Genomic DNA, 23,238 nt, shown 5'->3' on the forward strand with positions numbered 1-23,238 from the left:
GCATCGTTCGGCGACTTTACATACCGATTTTCATTAAATTCTCTTCAGCCATTTTTTCGTGATGTTCGTACAGACAGGCATATAGATAGACAGAGAGACATGACGGGAAATTAAAAAGTGTATTTGCTTATTACTGTGGACACGACCGATACAGAAATACCTTTCTTTTTAAATTCTGAGCAGCGTACAGACAAAAACTTTTGTCTATATACAGGTATATAGACAAAATGTAGCACGCGCCATTGTCCATTGCTCGATGAGGTATTAGCATTGTTATTGGCTGACGTCATTTCCAGCAGTCAGAGAAGAATTCATTACGTTACGGACCCGCGCAGAATAAAAACACAAGTAAATACGACCTGTAAAGCAAACCGCTAAACACACCCTCCGCACAGAACCACATCAATAACCAACCGTTAATGAATAAGCAAAAAACAGTCATTGGCACACCACTAGCCGCACGTAAGCAATGGCTTTGTCACAGTCCAGAATAATTAATTCAAGTTTCCTCTACTATCCAAGATAGAATGCGCTGCCATCGCCCTACTGAATGCTAGTCTCAGGGCGAAAACTATGCCCTTTTACTCGTCTGTTTCCGAGAATACGCGATGAGTCGCAACAAACTCTGCTTAGTGTACTGGCGGGGAAAGTCAATGCGACTGACAGGCGGGATTTAGCCCCTCGTCAGAGAAGAAACCTCCTCCTTGGTTAATTATGTTTTAATGTTTAATGTCGGAATATTTGAGGTGAATGGAGGGTAAATCTTCCTTCTGAATAAACGGGCTCTTTGAGGGTGTAATGTTAATTAGTGAAGAAAATATCTTAGAATTGGGAAAACGCCGGAAGATTTGTTTTTAAAACAGGTCGTAAGTGAGCGATGTTTATAACGAGTGTTCGGATTCTTGGTCCTTATGAGCCGTTTTAAGAGTGGCAAAGCAGGATTCTAGTCATCTTTACTACTTTGATAAGCTAACATCTGATAAGCGGAATACGAAGTTCGATTCGTATATTAGATTTCAGTCTAGGGTATTATTTTGATAAATGTGTAATTGTGAAAGTAGAGTTTTCGGATAGTGACATCCATACAGCAGGATAGGTCTGACAAGTGCTAGGTAAATATCTCCCTTACTCTAATGGTTTTGTTACTGGCAGGACCTAAGTAATCCAGACCCAACGGTCTTGTCCCTAGTTCCTAAGCTGGCAGCCTTGTGCACAGTGTCATTTTCCCACTAAATCTAGGTTGATTTACCCTTCGTCAGTGGTCATATTTTAACACATGGTGGGCAGTAGGAAGTCTAGTCTTTTTTATGCTTATGTGAATGGATATTATGGTGGTTTTTCAGCTGAAGTTTTACGCAATAAGATAATATTTCAAATGTAAGCTCTTGACGTTGACTAGTGATGCCATGAGAAGACGAGCTGAACTGTATAGTATTCCCTTAAAAATGGCGTCTTTCTTTCATAGTGAAGGGTCACTTCTTCAAGTGTCATATGCATTTATACTTGTTTCTTCCCGAGCTCGATACATGCCGTCGCTTAAGTGCGGCCAGTACCCAGTATTCGGGAGATAGTGGGTTCAAACCCTCTCGGCGGAAAAGCAGAGAAGCCTTTTTTTCTTTTCTTTTTTCTTAATTTCTGTAGTTACGTACTAAGATCAGTGTTCTCTACCCTTTGAAAATAATAAGATAAGTCATTTCGTCATAATATTGAATAAATATCCAAATTTTACTTCAAGATAATTAAAGAATACAAAACAGTCCCCAGTAAGAATTTGATAAGCTGAGTTGTTTTAGAGTCGTTGGTTCCCCTTGAAGGACGGCGAAAACAATAATATATCAGTTAGAAGAACGTGACTTTTGTAAAATGGTCTCAAAATACGGACACCGTTAATTTCTGGTATAAAGAGGTGAAATACTGCAATGTAAGTAACACCAATCCATTTCAGTTGCTGGCTGTCGCGCCTAGCAATGCCTTGGTCAAGTGCAGGACTGGAGGAAATTTGTTGTGGGTAGATCATTATTAAAACTAAAGCCAGAAGTAGAATGAGATCCAAAGTGTTAAATATGCTTTTATCGACTCCGACAGGACTGAGAAGTAACAAACAATGCAGTCATACAAGCTACCAAGTTCACCATGAAATATATTTCGAATAATTTTGACCTTTGAACTAAAAGGATATACAGTACTGTACTTAATGTTCGTGTTGATGTAGTATTTTTGTAACTCAACAAATCTTAAGGTGGGAAGGGCCACTGTATCTAGTGGTTTTAGAGCGGCCGTTTAGTGAGAAATCCTAACCCACTGTTGGCAACACTGCTTGTGCACCACGCTATCTCGACGTCCACGAGAAATAAACAAACGACAGTCATACCGCGCCTAAATGCCTGCGCTACAAATAGTAACAGTTGACTATTTGCAAGGAAAAGGTACCAGCTAATAAAAAAAAACAATTAAAAAGGCAAAACCAATATATAAAGAGATAGAAATGTTAAAGAAAAACTAATAAAAGTGCAAAACCTTTATAATACATAAGGAGATTGATCATTTACACTAGTGTCCAAACGTTAAGCATTAGTCACGAGTAAGCAGGGCAACAGGAAATACACCGCAAGTCGCACGACATATGCACCTACCAACCTTATGTGTTCGCTCTGTAGACTATAGGAAAGGCGTGTTCCCTGCTTTGACTAGCGGCGTAACCGCAAGGTAAGCACAGCCAGTGCCTGCGCCCCATATTCCCTCAGTCGTGTTTGCTCTGTTGTACGGTGCGGAGTGTAGCCTCGTGGTGAACGTAACAACATAATGGCACAACGACGCCATCTGGACCCCGCTTTGCAGGGTAGAATACTCGGCCGCCTGGAAGCAGGCCAGACACAGACCGAAGACGCCGTATCCTTGAATGTGCCACAAAGTGTCACTTCCAGGGTTTGGAGACGACTTCGAGACACACGAGATGTTAGTCGACCAAGAGTAACCATCCCACAGCAGGACCGATATCTGGCCTTAACCGCCCGACGAAATCGGAGTGCACCTGCAAGGCAATTGTCGACGGAGATTGCAGCCGTCTCAAGGGTTGCCGTTTCTTGGCAAACTGTGTACCGGAGGCTCAGAACAGCAGGGCTATTTGCCCGACGTCCAGCGGTGTGCGTCCCGCTCACTCCAGCACAGAGACGGGCCCGTTTACTGTGCAGCCGTCAACATCGAAACTGGACCATGAATGAATGGAGGCATGTGCTCTTCACAGATGAATCCCGCTTCAGTTTGCAGAACGATTCCTATCGCACATGAATCTGGAGAGAACCGGATAGCAGAAACAACCATAGGAACATCGTGGAACTCAGAAAAGGTTTGAGGACGGGACTCGAAACACAGGTAAGACCTATAGAGTGGAGAGATACCTTCGACAATAGTTTGCACTATTTCGTCTTCAGAAAAATGGAGTGCGAACACCCTGGTATAAAATGTAATGCCTTGGATAAAGTCAGCCAGATTCTCATGCAATCGCTGTACTCTGACATAATACTTTTGTACTAAGGATGACATTGATCGAGCCGGAATAATGTTTGCCAAGAGATGGGCGTGGAAGTCTTCTATGGATGAGCGATCAGCTATGGCTTTAACTGTTTTGTCCGAGAGGACGCCTACGGAATATGGATACATAATTTGAAGTATTTGAGAATGCGATAGTTAGAACACTAACGCGTGATCTTGAAATTCTGCCAAGAACCTTAGAAAGGAACTGACTTCTTCAGTGGAGTTTACTGAAAATTTAGAAATTCTCTTAAGCAACATAGCCAATGGATGAGGCAAACTACTGGAACCGGGTGACATAATTAGTGACGGCATAGAAGGTTGAGAGATCTCTAACAAAGCATTATTCAAAAGAAAGGTGGAATTTGTCTAGGATGATCGGACTCAGTTTCCAATGGGCCAGAAGTTTGTTGAGTTAATCTTGTTAGATATTTTAATTACACTCCACTTAGTCTTGTATCTTTAGAGAATGTAAAATTTATTATGTAAAATTAATACAAAAATATAGCTCGTCACATCCGTAGCTGTAATGATACACATCCACCCACAGTAGAGATTGCGAAATTGAGAAAAATAACATTTTATGAACGAAGTACTCGAACTGATAAGCATTAAAATGAGGTACATACGTGAATGCAAGCCTTTTTAACTTACCATAATGGACAGTTAGTATCCAACTTATTATAGATAATTATAGCAGCTTCAGAAGAAAGAAAAATATGAGTTATATGACTGTAGGTTGCAGGAAATACAATAATTTAAGAATATTTTGTTTTACATCTAGGCTTATTTTATATTGGAGATTAGACATTAGCTCGCCTTAAATGATGATATTGCTACCAAAAGAATATTGCTCTTCGCAGCATTATTTCGTAAAAAGTCCGTGTATATTTTCTGGTTCGTCTAATCCTATTGCATGTTTTTGTTCTTACATACAGCGAAATTGTTTTGTTGTGAATTTTATGGAACTGTGTGGACCTAAAGTCACGTCATCAGATGAATTGCAACACACGACCAATTATATTCATCTCGTCGAAGTTGATATCTGCTACCTTCTGTAAGTGCTTAAATTTTTCCGCCTTTAGCCTTAATGAGATCGAGAACTTCTGTCAGAATTTCAGGTTTACACTTATACATACTTGGCCCAATTTTAAAAAGGTTGAGCGTCAAGGTAGAGGATATCTCTGTTTTCGCAAATAAACATATGACTTAGAAGAGAAAGCTCTTAAGGTAAGAGCATTTGCAATGTTCTAGAAGCCCCACTTCACTCTCTTGTTTTTGGTCAGAACGGATGTAATTTGGCGCGAACAGAAATATCACCACACACGCTTCAGTTCACCACGCGGGTCTTGTTTTAAGTTGTGCGAAGATCGTTTCGTAAAAGGTAACCGTCTTCAGTCTCTGTATTTCTATTTACAGTCGATTAATTTTCAGCTACCTCGAGAATCGTGTCTGTACTCGTTGACTGGTGAAGTTCTGTAGAACCTACTGTAATAATATCTGTACACAAGCATGAAATCATTGAGAGAAGGAAACATAGTGACAGGAACAGCCTATCCACAATAAATGCAGATGCTTTTCGTTTCAGAATATCAGTATAGTAATTGTTTGAATAACACTAATGGCGCAGATGTTGTCGGCTGATCGTCATCATTTCTTGTACTTGTAACACAGATAACATTTCCATACCAGCTAGGAATATTTTGAGAGGGTACAGTATCTGCCTTAAATTCTTTCTTAATCTGCTTACCCTCCAGGGTTGGTTTTTCCCTCGAACTGAGCGAGGGATCCCACCTCTACCACCTCAAGGGTAGTGTCCTGGAGCGTGGGACACTGGGACGGGGATACAACTGGGCAGGATGAGCAGTGCCTCGCCCAGGCGGCCTCACCTGCTATGCTGAACAGGGGCCTTGGTGGGGGGTGGGAAGATTGGAAGGGATAGACAACGAAGAGGGAAGGAAGCGGCCGTGGCCTTAAATTAGCTATCATCCCGGCATTTGCCTGGAGAGGAAGTGGGAAACCATGGAAAACCACTTCCATGATGGCTGAGGTAGGAATCGAACTGCACTCATTTGACATCCCGAGGCTGAGTGGACTCCGTTCCAGCCCTCGTACCACTTCTCAAATTTCGTGGCAGAGCCGGGAATCGAACCCAGGCCTCCGGGACTGACAACTAGTCACACTAATCACTACACCACAGAGGCCTTCAATTAACTTTTTTTAATTGCAAGTCCAGCAGTTCGTTCTTTAATTCCTGTTCATAGTTATTAGGGAAGAAATGTGTAGAAAATTCTAGCTGCATCAGAGTTTATTCTATCAGCTCTTTCACACCATAACGTCCATTTAGCCCATAAATAATATTTTTTTGGAAACCGATAACAAAACCCATGGCGCAACAGCCCCGAAGAACTCTGTTCTACCACGCGATCGCTGCTCAGCCCGAAAGCCTACAGATCATAAGGTATAGTCAGTACGACGAATCATCTCGGCCGTTATTCTTGGCTTCCTAGACCGGGACACCATCTCAGATAGCTCCTCAATTGTAATCACGTAGGCTGAGTGGACATCGAACCAGTCCTCAGATCCAGGTAAAAGTTCCTGACCTGGCCTGGAATCGAACCCGGGGCTTGTGGGTAAGTGGCAGGCACGCTACCCCTACACCGCGGGGCTGGTAGTCGTTTGGAAAGCCATGACTAATTATATTCTCAGTTTTTCAGGCCATATTTCTACACACTGCAACAACGCAATTACTCCTGCTTTTACTGATTTTACTACCTTCTTGCACTAAATTACAGCACGTAATCTAAACTTCACTCCCACATTGAACTGTACCTCTAATATCTAAAGATAAATCCTGACAGTTCTTAGAAGGGGGTCCGTTTACTAATTGCCGGGGCGGGATACAGGGAGTGGAGGCGATTGCGGTTGCCATGGAGATAAACCTTCTGGCCAGCTCGTCTTGCTTGGAGTTGTCAAACCTCTCACTTTTGAGTTAGATCTTGTCGCAAGCAGTTCAGTATGAGTGACATTCTCTTGCTGTTTTGTGGCCGTTAGTAAGTATTTAACGGTATTTTAAATACTAATTACGTACAATTATAGTATTTCAGTATATATTTCGAGTACGATGAATGCTCCTCGAGGGAAAGGGAGGCCCAGGACTCGTCCACCTCGTGGTGTGACAATTCATCACCCAGGAAGAGAAATGATACGTGCCGCAAGGGAATTCTTTGAAGAGGAGGCTAGGACTTTTTGGAATGGACTGTTCCCTTAATTCCATTCCAGAGAGTCCAGGAACGCACTGCCAAAGCTCTTAGAGTTTGCAAAAGTACTGGACAAGAGTGTTATGGAGAAATAATTATAAGAACTCAGAAGAGGGGTCGTCTAAAATGTCACGCCTGGAAAGAAGCGGCCTAGAACTTCCAGAATTACAAAGCTGGATCCGTTTAAAGAGGATGCTATTCGCCACCACATATATTCCTACTAATCCAGGAGGGAACATCCAACAATTCAAAACTGCTATTTACACTTCCGAATGAGTTGTTGAAAAACAATTACTCCTCCTTACTGAAAATGGTTCATAACCTTGGTTTTGAATATAAAACTATTAACAGTAGGAAGCTGTTGTTGGAACGAGATGACGTTGTAACTCTAAGGAGTACGTTCCTGCAGAAGATTCGAAAGCGGGATCTAATATCTATTGTGTGGCTAGACGAGACATGGGTAAATGCTGGCCATACCAGAAATAAGGGATGGACGGATAATTCTCTCTACGGAACGACACGAGGCTGACGTATTTGAGCACTTTCAAATATCACCGGACAAACCCAGTATCGACCCTGCTAAGCTGGGATCTGAAGGCCAGCTCTCTCCTGTCTGACCTTATCAGCCCGGTCCCTGCTAAAGATAATGGAACATGAGACCAAGTCAGTCACAGTCCAGCCAGGTAGTCTATAACAGAATACAGCGGTCTGAACCAACGAGGTAACAAGTGAGCCACAAGCGACGGGTAAGAGAAAGGAATGTGGCAACATCGTGAAATGGCACGTGCAATGCTCCGCCCTACAACCCTACCTGTCAGAAATTATCTTTATATATCAGAGGTATAATTCACTTAATAAACATGCGGTAAACAATTGAACACCTGATCAGAGACCGCTTACTAGTGTTACCGCTTGGAACACACTGTAGAAGTGTCCTCACAGTGACGTCATAAGCTACGAGAGCAGTTGGCACCGGAAAGCGATTCTGACACCCCCTGAATTTATCAGATATTTTAAACCCAAACAACCACACGTCACAGCTTATTCACCTTAACTCCGATTTATATTAGAAATCTTTCTGCCCGGCAAGTTCGCCATGCGGCTAGGAGCGCGCAGCTTTAAACTCGCATCCGGGAGGTAGTGGGTTCGAATCCCACTGTCGGCAGCCGTGAAGATGGTTTTCCGTGGTTTCCCATTTTCACACCAGGCAAGTGCTGGGGCTGTACCTTAATTAAGGCACGACCGCTTCCTTCCCATTCCTAGGCCTTTCCTATCCCATCATCGCCATAATACCGATCTGTGTCGGTAAGACGCAAAGCAAATAGCAAAAAATAAAAATAAAAAAGAAATCTTTCTAAATGCACCTCTTAAAATATAATAGTGAAAATTTTAATTCATGACATAAAACCAAAACAAACCCCATTGTGCAACAGGGCCGAAGGGCCATCACCTACCAAGCGACCGCTGCTCAGCCCTAAGGACTGCATATTACGAGGTGTCGTGTGGTCAGTACGACGAGTCCTCTCGGCCGTTATTCTTGGCTTTCTAGACGGAGGCCGGCATCTCACCGTCAGATAGCTCCTCAATTGTAATCACGCAGGCATAATGCACCTCGAAGCAGCCCTCAGATCGAGGTAAAATCCATGACCTGGCCGGCAATTTATTACATACAGCACAAGAATATTTGAAGTTGTTGGCCTAACTCTTTATTTATCCTGTAAAATACATAAAGAGCAATGAACATAAGTCACTTATTTGTTACAACGTAAATTGAAAATGATAAGGATTTCCTTCATCATTTCCTGTCTCCATTTCAAGTTATAGTATAGCGGCAGTGATCGAGAGTGACTGGCAACCTCCACGGCTTGTGACGTAGTCAGAACGTCACTGTGGGCGGATAACATACGCTCATCGCCCGCCGCTTACAGTACTGTGCGCCCGCGCCCAACGTGAGCTCAATATCAACGCGAATAAACCTAAAAACATTTGCCGACCAAATCGTACTTTAAATTTAGGACCAACAGTTCTTCTTCTTCTCCTTCTTCTTCTTCTTCTTCTTCTTTATCTGTTTACCACCCAGGGTAGGTTTTTCCCTCGGACTCAGCGAGGGATCCCACCTCTACCGCCTCAAGGGCAGTGTTCTGGAGCGTGAGACACTGGGTTGGAGAATGACCAGTACCTCGCCCAGGCGGCCTCACCTGCTATGCTGAAGAAGGGCCTTGCCGGGGAATGGGAAGATTGGAAGAGAGAGACAAGTAAGATGGAAGGAAGCGGCCGTGGCCTTAAGTTAGGTACCATCCCGGCATTTGTCTGGAGGAGATGTGGGAAACCACGGAAAACCACTTCCAGGATGGCTGAAGTGGGAATCGAACCCACCTTTACTCAGTTGACCTCCCGAGGCTGAGTGGACCCCGTTCCAGCCCTCGTACCACTTTTCAAATTTCGTGGCAGAGCCGAGAATCCAAAATGGCGCCGTGTTTTAAACGAGTTTCCGCTGTCTTTGAGTGGCGTCTCGTGTAGGTCACAACAAAGCCCCTTACCTTCTTACTTTCCTCTCACCAAAGTTAATTAATTTGAAAACTTGAAGTACGTCATCTTGTAAAAACAGTCTAAATTTCAGCTATGTACAAATGAAAATAAAAATTATAAAAGAATATAAAATCATTCAACTTATTTTATGTTTACACATCGGATTTGTATGCAAACGCATATTTTGTTTGCCGATATGTAGACCTCCAAATCCGACAAGGAACTGCGTCTGAATGTGAAATTGGATGAATTATTAACTTTAATAGTGCATATTGTAACGGTTCAAATCCCGTTACAAGATGATATCTGTATTATTATTATTATTATTATTATTATTATTATTATTATTATTATTATTATGTCAGTATTATTATTTTATCTGTAATATTATTGCTATTATTGTAATTATCATTCTTATTCAATTCAATTTTGCAATGCTTGTCGCTTGCAGGATTGTATTTAGATGTATGCATATATACGTATGTGTAGAATAACACTCAAGACATGTACGGTGAGAATTGTTATATATCAGATGTTGAATATGACATTGCTATATTGTGCAACACTGTTGACATTTCTGTCAAGTCATCGCTACGTCATGGCTACGTCATCGTATTTAGTTAGCTCTGAGCTCACTTTCTTTGAGAAACCCGGCGAGCCGGCGGCGGTTTCACAACTGTATGTAATATTTGCCGCGCGGTAGGTGTACATCATACTTATTTCTGGAGATTACGTAGATGCGTCAACCAACGTCTATATAAGGTGGCTGCATATTGTCATTAGTTAAACGGAAGCTGAACAGTGAAGAAGTCTACGAGATGAAGAGGCCTCAGTCGGTCAGTCAACGAGTGTGAACGAGAGATGGAGAAGACTCAGTAAGCCATTAATTATTGGTCATTGAGAGAGTGAGGCCAAAGTTGGTCGCTCACCTAGTTGAAGATACGGACGCAAAGGCTTACCATAGAGTCATCGAAGGATACCATTTGCAATGAAGTAATACCATCCAGATTTACAAAGAAGTCATATGATATGGAGAAGAAGCAGTCATATGGATACATCACCAAATTAGGCGTGACACATCTACAGTAAACACCAGATTTAAGGAATACGTCGTAATTACACTCAAAGTGTTGAAGGTACAGTAAAGTGAAACAGTGAGGGATATATTTTGTATAAATTGTTAAATGTCCGGTCAAGAAGACTTCAAATTCATGCCTAGTTTCTTTCAGTTGCAATGTCATAATTTCATATTCTCATCTGTTTTATCGCAACAAGACTCACTATTTTTTATATATTATGTAAAGAATATATTTTGTTCTATCAAATGAATTTATAGTATTATTTCAATGACAGTAAAATATCTTAACCTCAAAATTAATGGGGAAACCGAACGCCAATCTCCTTTTCCCAGAACTTATATGGTATGTTGTCAAAAGTAAGCTTATTACCCCACACCCTAGAGATAGTCAAGATTCTCATTCTATTATTGCTGCACTGAGTGGTAGCTGGCGCCCTTCAAATAACGTATGTGTAAGTAAGCAGGTAAGAAGTGTGAGTCCAGGGTTCGACGATTGTGTATTTTATTTAATGAATGTTAATTTTCATAATTTCCATTTTAAATGCAGATATTCAGATTTTTCAATATAAATGCAGTTTTATATGTTTGTAAAATTAGTCAGCAACTTAGGAACAAATTACAATATATACCAGAAGGCCCGCGAACTTCCTACTTTCTACCTATAAATGTCCCGCATGCACAAATGATGAATGGGATGTCTACTAACTGATTTCCACAGGAGCACTACTACTATGAGCCAGGTTACGCCAGAATGTGAAGATGTAATAACCGGACGGTCGTTCACAGCATGTTCCTGAACGCTACCCGTCTAATGCAACTCCTTGGATTAGTAAACCTCGTTTCTGGCCGCATAGTACTAGGCTGGTGTATGGTACAGCAGCTCTCTGCTTATCAGGAATGGCTGGTGTTCAACAACGACGAATATACAGGCATCATTTTAATCTGTGGAGAATCTGGTCGGAATGCAGCCGAAGCTGGTAGATGTGCACAGGACTTTCCAAGCATACGTCTGCCTTCTATACACGTATTTTGCCGGACAGTATTCGTTTTTGTTGTATACAAACAACTTTCTTATAGAACGGAATGTCTACACGTGTATAAATTAATAAGTGATTAAATTTCCTTGCCTGCATCTTTGAAGTATTTACAGACGCACCCTGTTATGGAACATGTGCAGTAAAATGACTGCTATTCATTTCACAACATCCGAAATACAACACGTTGTAGCGCTCCTTTGAAGCAAGTGATTAGGCATCCCATACATCAATAGCGTATGCGGGATATTTGTAAGTAGAAAGTACGGCGCTCGTGGGCCACCTGGTATATAGTATGCATAATTGCATATATTTGAAATTTGTGCACACATATATTTGGGACTTTTGTGCACATTTTCGACTTTTAGCGGGCATATTTTAACATGTTTTAGAAGCAAATGTAAAGGAATTAATCTCGTGGACTGTTTTGACATAAAAACGGTTGAAAGGGAATTGGCACAAATCATACCAGAATCAATCAACAAGTTAGAAACACATAGGTTGCCTCTTAGTGATTTGCTCGACGTTATGGAGAACGTGAAGCGTGAACGGGAAGATATCCCAGGAAACCTCGGGCATGACCTTAAATGAAATCATAACTACGACATCATATTTGGCTGGCTATGATAGTGCGGATCTACCAAAATATTTAACACCTACAGTCGCTTTCGAATTCAAGTACTATTCAGCCACGTCCGTAGATGTACAGAGATCATTCTACGCATTGAAGCTATTTTTAACAGACAAACTCCACAGATCTATACCAGAGAACTTGGAGAAGACTGTTGTAGTGTACTGCAAAGCAAAGTATGGACGGAGAACGTAGGGTGGGCAGTGTAATATGAAAGAGTGCTTCTTCACGTTTTTTTCACGGCTTTCTTACAACCTTACTATGTTTTATTGATCGTGTGCATTGATTTCTGGCCCCGTGGTGAAGGGGTAGCTTGCCTGCCTCTTAGCCAGAGTCACCGGTTTCGATTCCCGGCCAGGTCAGGAATTTTTACCTGGACCTGAGGGGTGGTTCAAGGTCCACTCAGTCTACGTGATTACAATTGAGGAGCTATCTGACGGTGAGATAGCGGCCCCAGTCTAGAACACAAAGAATAACGGACGAGAGGATTCGTCGTGCTGACCACACAACACTTCGCAATCTGCAGGCCTTCAGGCTGAGCTGCGGTTGCTTGATAGGCCAAGGCCCTTCCAGGGCTGTAGTGAGATGGGGAGGGGGGTGCGTTAATTAAGACACTGAGTCTTATATAGGAGACGTCTGCATGTTGTTTTAACAGTGAACAATGGCACAGATTTTTTTTGTTAGTTGCTTCACGTCCCACCGACACAGATTGGTCTTATGGCGACAGTGGGACAGGAAAGGCCTAGGAATGGGAATGAAGCGGCCGTGGCCTTGATTAATGTTCAGTCCCGGCATTTGCCTGGTGTGCAAATGGGAAACCACGGCAAACCAATTTCAGGGCTGCCGACAGTGGGATTCGAACCCACTATCTCCCGCATGCTAGCTCATATCTGCGCGCTCCTAACCGCACAGCCAACTCGCCCGGTACAGATTTTTATATTAGTGGTACAGAAGCAGCTGTAAATAAAGTGAATGTTCGTTTTTCATTCAGTTGTTTCTTCATGATGATGATTTCATGTGTTGGTGTGTGTGAATCGCGCGAGTCTAGTGACGGAATGTTACGTTTGCATTTCATACAACAACTTGCTTTACGTCGCACCGACAAAGGAACGTCTTATGAGGACGATAGGATAGGAAAGGCCTAGGAGTGGGAAGGACACGGCCGTGGCCTTAATTAAGGTACAGCCCCACCATTTGTCTGGTGAGAAAATGGGAAACCGCGGAAAACGATCTACAGGCCTGCTAACAGTGGGGCTCGAGCCCACTATCTCCCGGATGCAAGCTCATAGCTTCGTGCTCCAAACCGCACAGCCAACTCACCCGGCCATAGAAGTATTTAATACCATGAAAATAACTGCATATTTAAGTGCATGTTTCATTACTTTTTGCATGTTGCATGCTTATACTGCATATATACTGCTTCCTTATATTGGTGATTTAGACTGCATATATACTGCATGGTTTTATTGGTGTTTTCGACTGCATATATATATTGCATGCTTATATTGGTGATTTATACTCCATATATTCTGCATGCTTATATTGGTTATTTATACTGCATATATACTGCATGCTTATATTGGTGATTTATACTGCATATAACTCCGATGTCTAGTCTGCAAAGCTATTTGAAAGTATTCTTTTCGAACGTATAATGAATCATGTAAAACCCATTATTTCTATTCGTCAGCATGGTTTCATGCCAATGCGTTCTGCCACCACAAATGTAATCCAATTTTCAAAGTATATTTCAGAGCATTTGGATGAGAGAGGCCAAGTTGATGTTGTATTCACTGACTTTCAGAAAGCGTTTGACAAAGTAGATCATGATATACTTTTAAAGAAAATTGACTCCTTGAATTTCTCTCAGGGCTTTTACTCCTTGATAAGGTCTTACCTAGTTAACAGAAAACAATATGTATGTTATAAAGGATATTCATCTCACAACTTTATAGCCAATTCAGGTGTACCACAGGGCTCAAATCTAGGACCTTTACTGTTTCTAATTTATGTTAATGATGTTGTAGATGTCGTGTCTAAGTCTGAAATATTACTCTTTGCCGATGATCTGAAGGTATTTTCTGCAATTAAATCCACTGATGACTGTAAGAATTTACAAAACGATCTAAATGCTATATCATTGTGGAGTAAAGAAAATAAATTACCATTCAATGTAAATAAATGTGTTAAAATGTCTTTCACAAGATGTCGCCAGCATATCAGGTATACTTACAACATCAACGGTTCCGTCTTGAAGGAAGTCGAACAAAAGATGGATTTCGGTATTCAGTTCAATATACACTGACTGACAGAGCAAATGCAACACCAAGAAGGAGTGGTTCAAAAGGGATGAAAGTTGGGGAAAAAACAGAGACGGCACGGACGAATAATTGATGTTTATTTCAAACCGATATGCAGGTTACACAATGCGCACGGCATCGACTCAGTAGGATGTAGGACCACCGCGAGCGGCGATGCACGCAGAAACACGTCGAGGTACAGAGTCAATAAGAGTGCGGATGGTGTCCTGAGGGATGGTTCTCTATTCTCTGTCAACCATTTGCCACAGTTGGTCGTCCGTACGAGGCTGGGGCAGAGTTTGCAAACGGCGTCCAATGAGATCCCACACGTGTTCGATTGGTGAGAGATCCGGAGAGTACGCTGGCCACGGAAGCATCTGTACACCTCGTAGAGCCTGTTGGGAGATGCGAGCAGTGTGTGGGCGGGCATTATCCTGCTGAAACCGAGCATTGGGCAGCCCCTGAAGGTACGGGAGTGCCACCGGCCGCACCACATGCTGCACGTAGCGGTGGGCATTTAACGTGCCTTGAATACGCACTAGAGGTGACGTGGAATCATACGCAATAGCGCCCCAAACCATGATGCCGCGTTGTCTCGCGGTAGGGCGCTCCACAGTTACTGCCGGATTTGACCTTTCTCCACGCCGACGCCACACTCGTCTGCGGTGACTATCACAGACAGAACAGAAGCGTGACTCATCGGAGAACACGACGTTCCGCCATTCCCTCATCCAAGTCGCTCTAGCCCGGCACCATGCCAGGCGTGCACGTCTATGCTGTGGAGTCAATGGTAGTCTTCTGAGCGGACGCCGGGAGTGCAGGCCTCCTTCAACCAATCGACGGGAAATTGTTCTGGTCGATATTGGAACAGCCAGGGTGTCTTGCACATGCTGAAGAATGGCGGTTGACGTGGCGTGCGGGGCTGCCACCGCTTGGCGGCGGATGCGCCGATCCTCGCGTGCTGACGTCACTCGGGCTGCGCCTGGACCCCTCGCACGTGCCACATGTCCCTGCGCCAACCACCTTCGCCACAGGCGCTGCACCGTGGACACATCCCTATGGGTATCGGCTGCGATTTGACGAAGCGACCAACCTGCCCTTCTCAGCCCGATCACCATACCCCTCGTAAAGTCGTCTGTCTGCTGGAAATGCCTCTGTTGACGGCGGCCTGGCATTCTTAGCTATACACGTGTCCTGTGGCACACGACAACAGGTTCTACAATGACTGTCGGCTGAGAAATCACGGTACGAAGTGGGCCATTCGCCAACGCCGTGTCCCATTTATCGTTCGCTACGTGCGCAGCACAGCGGCGCATTTCACATCATGAGCATACCTCAGTGACATCAGTCTACCCTGCAATTGGCATAAAGTTCTGACCACTCCTTCTTGGTGTTGCATTTGCTCTGTCAGTCTGTGCAGATTTGAAATTTGGAAGTCATATTGAATATATAGTTAATAAAGCCTATAGAAATTTGGGTTTCATATTTCGAAATTCCTTAAATTTTCAGCGTACAACGTTATTTATTTTATACAACTCTTTAATAAGACCGAAACTAGAATATGGTTCTATTATCTGGAGTCCTTCAGACACTAAGTACATCAAATTAATTGATAAAGTACAAAAGCAATTCTTAAAGTATGTGTACTGGAAACAGTCACACGAGTACCCGACATTTCTGTCCTACTCCACAATGTTATCACACTTTGGTGTTAAAACTTTGGAACAAAGACGTAAAAAGTCCATAATGTTACTTTTGTATAAAATATTGAATAGTAAAATTGATGTTGAAGAGTTACTTGGAAGGATACCATTTCACGTTCCTCGGAAGTCTGGCAGGTTCAAGAATTTGTTTTACATTAAGAAATGCCGCACAGAAGCCCGTAAGAATTCTCCTCTTAATAAAATTCTGAAACTTTATAATACATTAAATACATATAATTTGGATATCTTTTTCATGAATCGAATCAACTTTGAATTGGCGTGTGATACTTTCCTATAATGCACATACTGTTGAATATTATCTCTGTTTTCTGTATATGTTTTTTATTTCATTCTTCTAGTTCTTCTTTTATTTCTCTTCTATTTGAATTCACAGTTTTCAAATGACCTATAAATTAAACACTTTATTTCTCTTTTAGAACATTATTTTGGATAATGTGTCGTGTGTCATGTTTAATACTAAGACTGTATAACTGAATGTGTTACTTTGTGTTAGGCACCACTGTAAAATAATAATTATTAATGTAGTAACTGTATATTTTATTGTATTACCAACTTTGTATTGTTTGAGTAGTTCATTGTATTCTTTGTATTGTCTTTTTTCATTTAATGTTTAGTAGTGTAATTATTAATAATACTGTATATTGTGAACATTGTAATTGGGCAAAAAGCCTGTTCGGTTCATCATTGAATAAATAAATAAATAAATAAATAAATAAAAAAGAAATAATATAAATTGCTATCAGCTCTTATGTCTCCTCCAATCCTCAATTTTAGATAAGGAACCATATCTCGGAAACGATGGAGTCAAAAGTTGATCAAAATTCTACTCTTTTAAGTCCGTTTACCTGCACAAGTTTGACAAGCTGCTCCATTTACAAAAAAATGTTCGAAATGACGTCTCCCCGGTTCAATGTAGGCATCGCATCGTCGCACAAAGTTCTGTCGTACGCGTTCGAATACCCCCTGTGTCGTCTCAACAGCGTCGCAGACAGCGAGAGTTCTTGTCAAGAGATCCTCTTCAGTCTCGACAGGTTTCTCATACACAAGGCTTTTCACATGGCCTTATAAGAAGAAATCAAGTTAAAGAACTACTGCGGGACGGAATTCCGACACCCCGGCATCTGTTAAGAACGGACTGAATTAAACAACTTGGATTATTAATAGCTTCTGGCTCGAACGTTCCTGGACTACGGTTCCTCATCTCAGTTCTCCGCCATCCCTCAAAGTTTGTAACATCATCATGGATACACTCTGTATAACATCCTAGTCTCAGCCGGGTTGAGGCGCTGGTCTTCTGACCACAACCTGGCAGGTTCGATCCTGACTCAGTCCGGTTGTATTTGAACTTGCTCAAATATGTCACCCTCATGTCGGTACTTTTACAGGCATATAAAAGAACTCCTGTGGGACTAAATTCCGGCACCTTGGGGTCTCCGAAAGCCTTAGTGGGACGTAAAGCCAATTATATTTGTATTATTAGTAGTCTAGTCTCAAGGGGACTCGTTTGGAGATTTAGATAATTAGTCAATATTTGAATACTGTCTTGGATGTTAAAATTGTTTAAGTAATGTTAAAGATGAACTAATGATGCTTATATTGGTGATTTATACTCCATATATTCTGCATGCTTATATTGGTGATTTATACTGCATATAACTCCGATGTCTAGTCTGCAAAGCTATTTGAAAGTATTCTTTTCGAACGTATAATGAATCATGTAAAACCCATTATTTCTATTCGTCAGCATGGTTTCATGCCAAGTCCAAAGTATTTTGATGTTCGGTTCGGCTGAAAAAGAGAGCATTGGATGTTCTCAAAACATGTAAAATAAAACAAATGGTTAAGTATTGATAAGGCGGATTAAGTGTTATATATTGAATGTAAGATTAATTTGAAGTCAATACGAACATAATTAATTGAAATGTAATTCGATCGTGAAGGTAACGAGTTAACTGTTGATGATGGTGGCCGTTGTAATTGTTGTTCTTTTAGGGTGGTGGCGGTGATCGTTGTTTTCTTTCTCATAAGTTGCTTTACGTCGTAACCGACACAGGTAGGTCTTATGGCGACAATGGGATAGGAAATGACTAGGGTTCTGGGTGATTTCCGAATAAGGGGTAGTATTTCTAAAATATCGCAACATTTGGGCTGGGAAGACTTGGGAGTAAGGAGACGAGATGCTCGACTAGGCGGTATGTTTCGAGCTGTCAGTGGTGAGTTTGCGTGGAACGATATAAGTAGAAGAATAAGCTTGAGTAGAGTTTTTAAAAGTGGGAAAGATCATAATATGAAGCTAAAGTTGAAATTGGGGCAGATATTCGTTTATACGACGAGGAACAAGAGAATGGAAGGGAAATGTTCGAGAAATTTCCAAGTTCATTGAAAATATTTAAGAAACAAAGCTAGGTAAAAATTATAAATAAATGTAAATATGAGGTAAACAATGGACATTGATTGATTGATTGATTGATTGATTGATTCATTCATTCATTCATTCATTCATTCATTCATTCATTCATTGATAGGAATGGTGTGGAAGTAGCCCTGGCCTTAATTAAGCCCTGGCATTTGCCTGCTGTGAAAATGAGAAACCACGGTAAACTACAGGGCTGCCCAATTAGGAGATAAGAGCTGCGCTCTCCTAACTGCACGACCAACTCGCTCGGCGATTATTGTACCACAGGGCAAAGATCCTCTATTAAAAGACTCCCTAGACGACGGAACCTAATAGCTTCGATGTCGGAAAAGAAGAAGACTTGATCAAGGGAGGTTGGATAGTTTAGACGAAAGTGAGGAGCCTGGCACAAGTAAGTGGAAGCTAAGGGTCCCGTGGTCGCCAACGCACGCTCTCAAGTTAAGAGCCACTGGGCCCGCTGTTTTTCACCTTTTACGAGAGGGAGGGGATACCGTGTGTGTTACAGCACCGCCCCACCCACACGGGGAAATTTTGTAGGGTGCTAAACCACACGGTCATCAGCGCGTACTAATCAGCAAGGTCATGAAAATAGCCTTCGATATGAGACAAAAAAGTGAAGGATAAGAATAAGAAGAACATCAAGAACAAAGGCCATTCGTGAAAGAAAGGGGAAGTAAAAGCGTCCCTTAACCTGGAATAACCTAATATTAATAATAATACTGTCATTGACTTTACGCCCCACTAACTACGACTTTCGGAGATACTACAGTGTCGGAATTTTGTCCCGCATGAGTTCTAATACGTGCCAGTAAATCTACCGACACGAGGCTGACAAGCACCTTCAAAGAGAACCAGACTGATCCGGGATCAAACCCCAAACTTGAGCTGTCCATCCCCTGAGCTACCCAGTCCCGCAAGTAAGCAACCGGCAGGCAATCTGCTACCTGGGCAATTGTCCAAAATGAAGTTGAGTGGTGATAGGTTCAAAATTTCCTGATGTTTATACCCGAACTACGGAATTGTTAGAAGTTATCTACGGATTTTTCACAGCAGAGGGGTTGCCAAGACTGCATCTGTTGCCGCCCGTCTTTGCCAATAGATTGTTGAGCTGAGTGGCTCAGAGGGTTGAGGTACTGATCTTCCTACCGCAACATCGCTCTCTTTTTCTTTCTCTTTTTTTCTTTGTTTTATGATCTGCTTTACGTAGAGCCGAGACGTATAGGTCTTATGGCGACGATGGGATAGGAAAGGGCTTAATTAAGGTACAACCCCAGATTTGCCCGGTGTGAAAATGGGAAGCCACGGAAAACCATCTTCAGGGCTGCCGACAGTGGAGTTCGAACCCACTATCTGCCGACTCCAAGTTGATAGCTACGGGACCCAAACCATGCGGCCACTTGTTCGGTTTGGCAGGTTCGATTCTGGCTCAGTCCGGTGGTATTTGAAGGTGTTCAAATACGTCAGTCTCATGTCTGTAGATTTACTGGCCAATAAAAGAACTCCTGCGGGACAAAATTACTGCACCTCGGCGTCAGGGAAAGGCATCAATAAACCAATAATATTTTATGTCAATTAGATAAGAGATAAAAAGAAAGTGACTCACTTTTGGGACTCGGCTGGCGGGTCACCATCGTCATGTTGAAGCGCACCTCGAACCTTGAGGTGAAGTTGAAGGCCGGTCGAGCCTTCTGGAAGCTGTTGATGGTGGAGAGAATGGCGCTGCGGTAGGCCCTGATCTTGAAGGTGGAGTACGGGACGATGATGCCCAGGTTGATCTTCTCGAGGGAGATGCTGGCGGGTGCGCCGTACAACAATAACACTACCGCGAGCACCACGCGGGCCTTCATCGCGCCTCGGGCACGCGACGACTGACAGCACGTATTGAAGTGTTCCGGTAGCCAGAGCGGCGCGTGCGCGCTCCAGACACTGTGCTGTCAATATCTCTTACACAGGTCACGATGTCAAATAATTAATCTTTCTTTATTAACTGCTAGCAGGTGCCCACGGCTTCGCCCGCGTTAGATGTTTCTAAACCGTTTGTTTAAAACCAAAAGAAAAACGTATTTATTGACATGTGTCGTTTTCAATCTTAATATTGGTTGTTTTCTATTATTTTAACATTTCATCCCCTTATCACCCCTCCCGGAGGGGTATCACACCGCACAGTTTTCTTTGAAAAACAGTAAGATGTGTATCTCGTTTGGTTGAGAGCTATGCTATTGCTTTAAGTCGCACCGACACAGATATGTCTTACGGCGACGATGGGATAGGCCTAGGAATAGGAAGGAAGCGGCCGTGGCCTTAATTAAGGTACAGCCCCGGTATTTGTCTTGTGTGAAAATGGGAAACCACGGAAAACTATCTTCAGAGCTGCCGACAGTGGGGCTCGAACCCACTATCTCCCGATTACTGGATACTGGTCGCACTTAAGCGACTGCAGCTATCGAGCTCGGTAAGAGCTATGCTGTAGCATACACACGTATATCCATAATCTCGATAATTTTTTTCCCTTTCTAACCCCCATACCTCAAAGACTTTGGATTCGCCACGCATATCGGCCATTTTCAGATTTTTAAATTTCGCCAAGTTTGGTTGACAGCTATGTTGAAACATACACACATTCAACCATAATGTCTGTCATTTTCGACATTTTATTTTTTCACCCTTTGTGCCATTCCTGTATATGTAGAAGAAGATTAGCTTTCAGAAACACATATATTAATCTTCACATACAGTAGAACCCCGCTTAACCGAAACCCGGCTTGACCGAAATTCTCTGGCAAAATAGTATTTTAATATTTTGTTTTTACCCTCTCTTTCTTAGCCGTCCATATTAGTAATTCTCTAGCTATATGTGCTGAGAGCTACTAGGCAAAGCCTATTTTTATATTATGATATGCCAGAATGCACGTGTAGCATAAAACAAAACAGTTTCTTACCCTCTAGTTCGTTCCATGATATATTTTTTCTTGAACAAGCAGGAATTGTTATTACTGTATTATTATCATTATTACTATTATTACTGTATTACTCGTCATGAAGATTATGTAGACGACTCCGACCTTGACAATGGTAGTTTTGAGAATCAAGTTACAGCAGATTATGGATTTAATGCAATGGAGGTAAGATTGATTTTAATTCCTTTTATTAAAATACAGTACCACACGCTTAAATTACAGTACTGTAATAAAATTACTGTATACAGTATTCAATTCAGTAGTGAGAAAAAATGGTTTCATTATTTCAGATTGCTTTGCGCTTTGTTGAACAAAGCAATGAGTCTACACCAGCTGATGTATTGTTGATTAAACGGTGGCGCGACATAGCCGCACGACAGCGCTGCACTAAGAAAATTCAGAAGAAAATAACCGATTTTATACAATCAGTGGCATTATATAAACATTTTAATGTTAATGTACTGTATGCACCTTTGCTTAACAAAGTTTATGCATTTTTATTTCGACATTTAACTTCAGAAAATATTTACCGTGTGTCATCCGAAAAAACGCGTCAACCGAAGTGGCTCCGCCCCCTTTGCTTCGGATAAACGGAGGTTCTACTGTACTTTTATATTAGGCAACCCGCTGACCAGCCTTGTCTTGCTGCTTGCTTCCCTTCCCCCACTTACTTTTTCATTCAACCTCTATGCCGAACTACCGATCGGCTTTCGTTCAAATAGCTTCCTAAACCCTGTCCAGGAGTAATAAGAAAAAACTGTCAAATTTTCAGCGAAATCGGTCCAGTAGTTTTTAAGTCTATAGAGGACAGGCAAAGAAACATCCGTTTTTATATAGAGAGACTAATGGTGTAACGTGTACGTCCTGTATTTTATGGGTTTTGCGGGATCGTCCCATATTTCGAACTTGTGTCCCTACAACCCGGTCACATGTGGGCGATGCAGAACTCACCAGTATTTTTTACAAGTGTTTGTTGAATGCGAACACGCATAACAATTAACGCTTAATAGAGCAAAGAAAGGAAGCATCAGAAATCGATTTCTTGTTCATAATATTTTTTGTAAGTTTAAGAGGATTCCTGAATGAAATGTTACAAGTTTTCACCCAAACAACCCACCGGATTTTCAAGTTTAATCTTAAGAAGACTCCCATTCTTCTTTTTTCCATATCCCGTTATGAGTTTTTTCCTAACTCCTTCTCTTTTCTTTTTTGCTAGTTGCTTTACGTCGCACCGACGCAGATAGGTCTTATAGCGACGATGGGATAGAAAAAGTCTGGGAGTGAGATGGAAGCGGCCGTGGCCTTAATTCAGGTACAGCCCCAGCATTTGCCTGGTGTGAAAATAGAAAACCACGGAAAACTCCATTTTTAAAGCTCTAAATGGCAGAGGTACAGCCACACCTCTTTCTCTCACTGTCAGACATTAGCTTCGAAGTGATTTCGGACTACCATTTCAACAATGACTCTGGATTATATTTACCTTGTGGTAGGCATACGCTGTGCGTAGGAGAGGAAAGAAATCTCATGGAGTAATTTACAGTACAGGGCAATTTTCAAGCAAGTGCGGGGCTGTTTTAACGAAAAACGTAAGCTTTCGTAAGAAAAGAACTTAACTCCTCTGTTCTTAAAGATATGAAAGGGGGTGCAAAACATAATAATCTAAATTCAGGATTACATTCAGATTATGACGAAATTTATTACTCGTGTTATTAATTAATTTATTAAAATAATTCATTAAGGAAAATAACAGTTGGAAAATTTGGTAATGTCTATCGGCA

General features: G+C 41.9%; 1 protein-coding gene across 3 annotated transcripts in view; it reads right to left on the minus strand.

Annotated features, from left to right (window-relative positions):
- Positions 1 to 20,346, minus strand: part of LOC136874698 (glutamate receptor ionotropic, NMDA 2B) — a 314,639-nt gene extending 294,293 nt beyond the window's left edge. For 2 of the 3 annotated variants that reach the window (XM_067148349.2, XM_067148346.2), the window contains exon 1: positions 20,107 to 20,253. In XM_067148349.2, coding sequence (XP_067004450.1) covers positions 20,107 to 20,140 — 34 coding nt within the window. In that variant the 5' untranslated portion in view covers positions 20,141 to 20,253. Of the gene's footprint in view, positions 1 to 20,106 lie in introns of all 3 variants that reach the window. The other variant, XM_067148348.2, reaches the window with a different exon arrangement.
- Positions 20,347 to 23,238: the final 2,892 nt, after the last annotated feature.

Source organism: Anabrus simplex, chromosome 5 (genome assembly GCF_040414725.1).
Source record: "Anabrus simplex isolate iqAnaSimp1 chromosome 5, ASM4041472v1, whole genome shotgun sequence".
Lineage (NCBI taxonomy): Eukaryota > Metazoa > Arthropoda > Insecta > Orthoptera > Tettigoniidae > Anabrus > Anabrus simplex.